The sequence below is a fragment of the Eimeria mitis genome, genomic scaffold (assembly GCF_000499745.2).
Source record: "Eimeria mitis Houghton genomic scaffold, Emh_scaff77, whole genome shotgun sequence".
Classification (NCBI taxonomy): domain Eukaryota; phylum Apicomplexa; class Conoidasida; order Eucoccidiorida; family Eimeriidae; genus Eimeria; species Eimeria mitis.
The window spans coordinates 31984-41357 of NW_013575650.1; the positions used below are offsets into that span (position 1 = coordinate 31984).

Below are 9374 nucleotides of genomic sequence, written 5' to 3' on the forward strand. Positions count from 1 at the left end.
TAGTCTACACTGGAGGCCAACGCAGCCGCTTAAAATGACGATGCAACGGGACTGTAGCTCCTTGACTTGGAACTACTACAACTCCTTTTCTTAATTTTCAGAGAACACGCGAAAGCAATTCCTTATAGTACGGGGGATGTGCTCGATGCGCAGCCGACTGCGTGTCACATTATAGAAGTGACCCTACCACTCTGGCCTTGCGCGTTTCTGCAGGTTCGGAAATGTGCTTCTTTACCCTCACTTTTTACTGCACGAGTCAAAATCTGCACTGTGATGCAAAATACAACCCCTCTTGAGGACTGTCACTTGTTTTGGTTGTTTTGGCGCCAAGAAAACCGTTTCCAACTCTGGCAAAACCTCCCAAAAATCCTCTCGGCACTTGCTTCTCGTTTGCATAGAAATGAAGAAGGAACCGAACCATGGACTCCTGATAAAGTCCTGGAACGTTGTTGATGGACAGGTACTTGAGTTCCTGGCGGCAACTTGGATTTGCAACCTCATACCAGGAAGTGCTTTTGGGGAATGGAATCCCCCGCTAAATACGTTGTATGCTTATTCAGTGAATTGTTCACGTCACATGTATCTCTCTAACGATTGATTATATTAACACTCCGCGGCTGTTTTCAACCACGCTGTAGCTCCGAACATAGTTCATCCATTACCAATAGTGAGGCATCTCAAACGCTGTAGATCAGAGGTACAGTTGTGCCTGTTCTTTTATCAAGCAACACAACCAGCACATACACCTCTATCAGCTTGCTGACCGTCAGGGATGTTGCAGTGCGTGTCCGCTGCGAGGTGGAGCAGGCAGGCCCCCGTAGTGTTGACTGAGCAGCCTGACTGTTCGAATACCACTCAGCTTCACTAGCAGTTTAGACTGTGTCTACTAGCTCCGCTACTGATGATGACAGTTGGAAACCCTAGCAGCCTCTGCTTCATCGTCGGCGCATAGCTCCAGGAGGACACTTCAGAGCCTGAAGGCTACCCCGATCTTGGAAAACATTGACCTCACGCAACCAGTAGTAAGCGGAAGCTGCGAGACGCAAAGTTTAGCAAGTCCTAATGCAACTGTGAAGCGAAATGCACCTGGCATTTCCTAGGAAGTGAGGCCCTATGATCACGGCGTATAGCTCGCGACGAGCTGCTCTACTGCTAATTTGTGTACACGTCNCGTCTGCTGTCTAGGTTCGCCTTGGGAGTTTCATTTCCAAGATGCAACCTTAAAACGACTGCCCAAATAGTTTTCAAAGAAAAATCGAGATGAGAGCGTGCGGAAAAAACCGAACTGTACGGCCAGAGCACAAATAAGGCCTCTAGACAACGGAATAGCGCCCAACAGCCTGCCGCTGACTGGTCGTTAGATTCAGTGACTTCAGCGCGATGGATTCCACCAGCTCGTACACTGCATGCCTGAACCACAGTCGCACAACAGGTGACACAGATTGCCTAAGAGATGTGGAGATTCAACATGAAGAATTGATGGATAGCCATTCGGATGCATTAGACAGCCTCTAGCGCTACGATACGCTTACAGCGAAGACCCCCCAACAGCAAGAGAATGAATCCTACCTTGCTCTCTGAACTTGAATTGGTGTCGGGGCAATGATTTCCACATGTAAGAACTTCACGCCCGGTGCAAGCTGCGTGCGATGCTTCAGCGCCGGTTCCACGTGCTGGCCTTTCACATATAAAACAGCCCCGGTTTCTTCCATGATGCGTGACATCAACTCCTGCACAGTGCGCAAAAGATGGCGACATCTTAAATCTCTGTAGGGTTTTCAGACATTTGCCACAAATCACTCAAGGCTACATGGCACTGCAGCTGAAAGACAACAACCTCATCCAAAAGACAGCAAGCCACTGGAAGAATATAATGCGATTGACTGTTTTAGCAGAGACCCAGCCACTGCTTTCCTGAGGCTGTATACTCCTCTACGAGGGACAGAGCCTCTCCAAGCAGAGTAACGGACCTTCTGGGTGATTTTGTATCGTGCCACCTGCGGATAGTCGTTAATTTCAAGTTCATCCACGAAATTGCCAGTCTCAGGACAGACAAATCCCTTCTCGGAAAGTCCAGGCACCTTGCCAAGCGTAGGGTTCGAAGGCGCCGAAACGCTACTAATAGCCGCCGCTAGCTCGGCTGAGTCCTGCACCCGCACCACACGCTCATTCAACGGGCCATGCAGCATATGAGGGCAATTTCCCAGCATTTAGACCCAACACTAAAATTGCACAAGCATTCAGCATCACTAATAAACCCGAATACTGAACTCGTTCCCTGCAGTGCAATGCACAGACGGAGCAGTTTGCTACACCGAACGAAGATCCTCCGCTGTTATAGATGCGCACAGAGAATGCCTTTATCTTGTCAAGAGCTGCCTGGAGTTGACCAGAGCTTGCTGTGGTGCCTTGCTTAAGAATAGATAGTGCCTCCGCTGCGGCATCCATAAATGGGTCCTTCTCTTTTGGCAGCGCTTGCCCTGTTATGGAAGTGGCCAAAGCCAGCTGCATGCCCGGCGCTGCTTTTTGCTGAACTTTCGGACGAGGTGACAAGTGCTTCTTGTACGATTCACGCAACTTGTCTCTGTATTGCCCTCGATCTGCTTCCGGAAGGCCTTTCAGCGCCTGCTGTAGCATGAAGTCCACCTGCAGAGATACAGTCAAGCGCCAAAGGAGAAAATGCGAGTTGTCATATCCATGCAATAATGCATGAAGTCAGATGTGGTAGCCGTTGCCTGACTCATGCCAGTGAATACTACAACGCTGCTCCTTGTGTACTATAAAGTGAAAAACACCCACAAACAGACCCAGGGCACCAATACCAAATGGAACAACCGCTGGGAATACTTTCCGAACGGGTGGACGATTTCCCAAGTAGTCCACAAAACAATCCACCCAACATCCCCAAGTGGTCGCATTCTCATAACCAACAAGCGCTTCTGCGGATGCCAGCAAATGCGACGACACTTCGCAGCCTAACCCAGCATGCATTCAACAACCCATGATGCGCAGTTGCCAATGCTCCATAGCTGTGCTTGAGCAGCATGCCACTGATGGCACGTACAAGCACTTTCAGCATGCAGAAAGTAAACGCCTCTGGCGCTACGGGAGTATTAATTACCTGTTGGTCTGCAGTCAGTTTTGTCTTCTCGCTTCCGGGTGGCGGTAGGCCTGGCGGTGGAGCCGGCGGAGTGGATGGTGGTCGTTTGGCAAGCTCGGCATCCTGCAACTTGAGTATTTTTGCAATGAGCTTGACACGCGCAACACCTTCTGTGGAACTCGCCGGCTGGGTGACGGTGTCGCCTCCAGCCAGCTGATGTTTTGCCAATAAGGCCGCCTTGGCAGCGGCAGCCTCCACTGCGGATTGCAGTGAGCCCGGCGTCGATGCGGCCCCACCTTTTGCTGCCGCGGCTGCTGTAGCTGCTGCCATTGCTGCATCCATTGTTGACATGGTGTTGGTGAGTGCCAGCTGGGTGTTATTAGGCGGTGGGGGCAAAAAGTCATCTCTCTGAAGCAACAGTTCCACTTCCTCAACCTCATCAAAGTCGTTGGCTCCAGACAATTCTTTCTTGGCTTGTTGCATCTGCTGCTGTTGGCGACTTTTTTCTGTAATTGAGAATGTAAATCCTTTCCCCCCAAATCCGCCTCGCTTCGTCTTCTGCGCCAAACCCATGTTGCACTGTACGCGGAACTCCGAACTGAGCGCTGCCAAAGACGGAGGGACATTTTGCCCAGACTGAATTAATGCCTGCACAGGTAAGGAAGCAACCAAAGAGACTGGAGATGGAGGAATACAATGATACATACACAAAGCACACTCTTCCTTTGTCTAAACAAAGACTGTCTGCAGTTGTGCTTCATTTGTTGCATATGGCTTTTTAAAAGAACGCGTGGCACGCCCCTCGTTGCGGCTAGGGGCAATGCACAGAAAATATATTGCTTTAGGAAAATAGCAGTCTCTAAAGGCCGAAACTGGCTCGTACCCCTTCAAGCTCTTCTGCCTTGTCTGCCTCTTGAGGGGTTATGAACGTATATGAAACCCCAATGTTCCCCGCTCGCCCTGTCCTGCCGATGCGGTGGACGTAGTCTTCAATGTGCGAAGGACAGCAAAAGTTGATAACCAGAACAACCGAGGGTACATCAAGCCCACGCGCTGCTACGCTCGTCGCAATCAACAGCGTCTTCGTGCCATCCTGAAGACAGGAGAGCGACACCAAAACAATGCGAAAGTGCGACGCTATCATGCCGCCAATGGCTTCGATGTAGCAAATGCAGCTTACAGACAAACTACAACTTACTTTAAACTCCTGTATTGTAAACTCTCGGTCCGTCTGATCTTGTCCTCCATGCAGCACAAGCGCCTGATAACCATACTGGAGACGTAACACACGAACACACGGCAAAAAGCGATGCTTGGAGTTGGGCAACACTATGGCGCCTATGTTCAAACGGAAAACTGTAGTAAAAACGGCTGGCGCTGTGTTCCCAGCCAGTACAAAAAAAGGCAGGATGAATACATCGGGTCGAGAAGACGTCCAACTACACAACAATGCAACTTGCGCATTCACTGCAGAAGAGCTGAATCGTAAAAGCTGACCTTCAAAAGTTCAGCAAACAGCTCGTCAGCTTCTATCTGCTTGTTTACAAAGACTATGATCGATCCATAGTCCTGCCAATCCCCTAAAAGTTGCAGTAGTCTGAAGAGCATCAGAAACAAAGGCCCACACAAATCCAAAGACCCTATTGGGTGTGGAAACACTAAAATGGAGATGAGCATAGCATCAAGAGATCAAGCCTAGAAAGAATGCCTCGAATAGAATTAAACCTCCAATGAAAGGCTTTCTACAAAACTCTTCAAACGACTGAATTAGTAAAGGTCACGTTATCGGCGCCCAGCTCCCCCACCCGAAGCGCCTCCGAAGGCCCGGCAATTCAATGTTAATGCATTACCTGTAGAACTTGCGTTCTTCATCCATCACTTCAACGTACTGCTGCACCTTTGCAGCTGTTCGGCCCTTTTCACCAACAACAACTTCAACTGGTTTGTAAAGGATGCGCCGAGCCAAAGCTGCATCAGCAAAAGGGACAACACACCAAGTCGGGACGATCGTGAGGCACAGTCACATAGCCAGAAAACTGAGCAATAAACAATAGGCAATCAGATCTCCTAAGCAGGCATATCCCCTAATACTTGTTAAAAATTACTGCACTCCCGTGAGTAAGTCACTCGTCCAACATACATTCAATGTGGGAAGGGAAAGTTGCAGAAAAGAGACAAGTTTGCCTATCTAGGCGAGTGCTCCTCAGGATGGAAGATATCTGCGGTTCGAATCCGTAATCAAACATTCGGTCGGCCTCGTCCAGCACCACGAAGGTCACGCGCTGCACAACAAACGTATTTGAAAAGAACAGTAAAGCTTCAATAACAGACACTTCTTAACAGCGACGTGAAAACACTTCCGCAGAAGGGAAGCAATTGCTACAAAGCAAATAAGGTGCCTGCAACGGCGAAGGGATCGCAGAGTTTCATGCGCTAGCCCAACCCGAAAAGTGCTGTCTCATGGTTGCGTTCACTGAGTCCCTCGCATACCTTAAGGCTTGTGAATTTGCAAGAGTTGAGAGTAAGAACGTCAATTAGTCTTCCCGGCGTTCCTACTACTACATCTACCCCTCGCCGTACTTGTCCCAGTTGGCTGCGCAAGCGCATGAAATGCAGAACGTTCGTGGGGATAAATCATAAAGCATATGTATCTATTGTCATCCGACGATATGAACACTTGCGTGCTTAGGCAAACGGCGGTTCCAGTTCCACAGCGGCAATCGAGCTACGCCTACGCCTCCATATTTCCTCAGCATATCCAAGCAAATCAAGCAGTGCAAGCGTCTAAATAACTGCACACGGAGATCATTTGGTGCATATGTGCTTCGGATTGCTTGGAGATGTATACAAGCGATTAAATGAGACATCTACTGGCAGTGAACGCCCAGAGAACCGTCTTTGTGCGTCTGCTCACCCCCCGATGCCTGCCCCTCCATATAGTGAAGCAACATTCAAGTCCACCAACTTGCACAGACGCGAAACCTCCTTCGAAATTTGAAGCGACAACTCCCGAGTCGGGGCAATGACCTGCGGAAGGCCGCAGGCGCCAACAAACAAGGATCCCACATCCAATTTGCAACAAACCCGGGACACAGTAGTCACACTGAGTGAGGCGTCTTCGGTGTGATTCTCCTAACTACAAGGTGTAACACGCTGAGTCAGAATCAGCAGAGAGTCTACTATGAGGCACATGGAAAAGACTGGTGGGAGTATCCTACCAGGCCGATCATTCCCTCCTTGAAGTTCCCATAGATCAGCATCCTTTCACCCTTTTCGTTCTTCCGGTACCTGTCCTTATCCTCATTATCTGCAGCTGGCCGCTTCCCACGCTGTCCTCCCTTGGGGTCTGAAGCTGTATTCGCTGTGGGAGCTGCGGCGTCAGCTTGTCCCTCTGTTGCGCTTTTCTGTTGCTGCTGTTCTTCCTGTTGCTGCAAACTCAGCAGCTTTTCTTCCTTTTGCTTCGCCAGGTACTCTTTATATTGCCTTTTAACGCTTAATACGTGACGCACAAGAGGCAAGGCGTACGCCAAGGTCTTGCCGCTGCCCGTCTCGGCCACAGCGATGAGATCTCTCCCGCACATCAAGATGGGAATACACTGGCTTTGGACCGGGAACGGCTTCTCAAACCCACGTAGTTCTAGGTGCTATACAGAGTGCGCACATAGCAAAACAGTAGGGAGGCGTTATAGCATGAATTGTATAGAAAGTATAGTTCCCGCGCACGTATCCATGATCCTCCTGCCAAGGTTTGTCGAGGCAGTGCCTCCCATGCCTCCTCTTAGGCTTCATGAGGCAATACAGACCCCCTCACAAGGCGCACGAGACGCAAGCAAACTAAAGTTTCCATTAAACACTAACTAGAAATTACACGAAAACATCACTAGGATCAAAACGAAGGGGACACACAGGCTTACCCTAAGGATCTTTTCTGGCAAACCACACTGGTGGAAAGAACTGACAGGACGGGGGCACTGCTTCCCACGAACCTGAAACACAACAAGGTACATATGAAATAAAATAATGTAAGGAGGAGGCACACAAGTATCCATAAACAAAACAATGTAGGAGGAGGCACACATGTATCCGTCACTCTCTCAAGGCCTGCAGTTTGTACAGAGTTTGAACTGGCTGTATTCCACGTTCCAAATTCATGTGGCCGTCTGCACTGACGGCATCAGATGCTTTCCCCGAATATTTGTGTGCAAGGGAGACATATGCGCCCTTATCTATTTCACGCAAAGGTATACTTTCCAGCTAGTTGCCAGCTAGTTGAGTTTATCTAATGTAGATTAAACTGCATACTTTGATGTTTCCGTTCGTCTTCCGTATCGCCTCCACCTCGTGGTCCTTCAAGTCCGTGAGCTCCTTTACCTGAAACACACGCCAAATAAAAATGGATACCCATATATATGAGACAATTATCTCGCACACTGTCATGTATTCACTTGAAATTTCAANACTGCCAGGATTGCAGGTCAGTCCTCAGTGACCTTCACTAGAGCCATGAAGCAGCAGCACTACCAGACTCGTAAAGCTGCACATGGCAACATATATCTCCCAGCTCCCCAAAGTGCCCACGCACCTGCACATAGAGGTTCTTCTTGATTGGAGGGAACTTGCACGACGCATGGTCAACGAGAGGGAGTTCCTTTTTGAGTCCAACGCGCTGAACCCGCCACAGCAGCACAACAGCAGTTTGCAGCCTCTGCTCTAAAACTGAACCTTCACTGCACTCCATCCGTGCACAGCCGTAAGGCAGTGCCGATTCTCCTGAACCCTGTTCTTTGAAAGTCCCTTGTGCGCCGCTAGCACACATAGCCGTAGCCCTGTAGCTCACCTTGACAAGGTCGAAGTAAGATAGGTTCGCCAGCTGCTCCTTGGCTTGCGTTTCGTTTTCGTCATCATTCTTTCCTTTTCCTGAAGCTGCACCTTCTGCTGCCTCTGCAGCGGTTTCTGCTACCTGCGCAGCTTCTTCCTCCGCTTCTTCGTGATCCGAGTAGAGCAGCACTTCTTCCTCCTCAGCATCGTCGTCCTTTGAAGCCGATCCCTTACCTTTGTCCGAGGCACCTTCCCCAGAGCCAGGACGCCCCTTTAAGCGGCCTTTCCGCAGCGCCTCAAGGAATATCTCGTGGTACTTTGCTTCCTCTGGGTCAACCGCATCTGCTTCCGTTGTTGCTGCTGGCGTTTCTGCTGCTGCTGGTGTCGCTGCTGGTGCCTCTCCACCCTCAGCTTTGACCCCCGCATGCCCAGTTCCGCTGGTCGAGGGAGCGGTAGCAGCACCTGGAGCTGCAGCAGCTGATGGCCCTGCTGCAGCTGGTTCAGCAGCACTTGCGGGAGAAGCGTCTGCTGTTCCTGCCGCTGGCTCGCGCTTGACTTTGGAAACATCCGGCATCGGCGGAGCGGCAGCAGCAGCAGAAGAGCCGCCAACCGCTCCCTCCGTTGTTCCTTCAACTTTGACGTCACCTGTTGAAGCTTTCGCAGGCACAGGCGCTGCAGCTGCGCCTGCTGCAGCTGCAGGCTCTGCAGCAGCAGCAGGTGCAGCAGTTGCTGCAGGTGCTGCAGAAGTAGCAGGTGCAGCTGCTGCTGTTGCGCCTGTTGCTGACTTCGCCACCGCGCCTGGCGGTAGGTACGCAGCTTCAACCTCTTGCCACCTACTGATCTCCTCAAGAGAAATGCTTTGGGGCCGCGGCGGCTCTGAGCTGCGGCCGGAGATACATTCCAGGGCCTCCACCTGACCTTCGCCTTCGGCCTTCGCTGCACTCAGCTGGGACAGCAGCACCGTAAGAAAGACAGCAGCACAAGCAAGCAGAGGAATATAAAAAACTTACAGAAACAATAAGTAGTCAACTGGAAGCAGCAGTAACGCAGGTCGAGAACGAAATGCACACGCGAAACGCAATAGCCTATACAACGGCAAGCAGCAGCAGCAGCAGATGCTGCTCACCTCTTCCTTCGCCTCTGCCTCGAGAGCAGACATGAAGGCATCTAACATATCTGCATCTTCCTTGGCTTCTGGAGCAGCCTCACTTGTCTTGTGTTGCAGCTGCTTCAGCAGCAGCGCCTGCTGGTGCTTCTTCAGGCGGTTGCGAGACATCGGCTTCGGGGGCTTCATCGTCCCCTTGCCCCCCTCAATAGAAGCAGGACTTACTGAGGCTCTGTTTGAATCTGCTGTTGCAGCGGGAGACTGAGCTGCATCCGTGGCGCCCTCCTCCGCTTGCTGCTGCTGCTGTTTTTCTCCCGCAGCAGATACCTTCGCAGCAGACGCGGAAGCGAG

General features: G+C 50.8%; 1 protein-coding gene across 1 annotated transcript; it reads right to left on the bottom strand.

Moving 5' to 3' along the window:
• Positions 1 to 1313: 1313 nt before the first annotated feature.
• Positions 1314 to 9212, bottom strand: EMH_0067120 (ATP-dependent RNA helicase, putative; the record flags this gene model as incomplete). The annotated part of the gene is made up of 19 exons (XM_013501831.1): positions 1314 to 1410; positions 1570 to 1730; positions 1971 to 2147; positions 2350 to 2646; positions 2823 to 2939; positions 3122 to 3748; positions 3984 to 4193; positions 4299 to 4373; positions 4598 to 4697; positions 4951 to 5068; positions 5241 to 5382; positions 5591 to 5693; positions 6015 to 6127; positions 6319 to 6744; positions 7015 to 7086; positions 7403 to 7471; positions 7683 to 7766; positions 7938 to 8864; positions 9045 to 9212. The coding sequence occupies 19 exons, from the start codon at positions 9210 to 9212 to the stop codon at positions 1314 to 1316; spliced, it is 4083 nt and encodes a 1360-aa protein (XP_013357285.1).
• Positions 9213 to 9374: the final 162 nt, after the last annotated feature.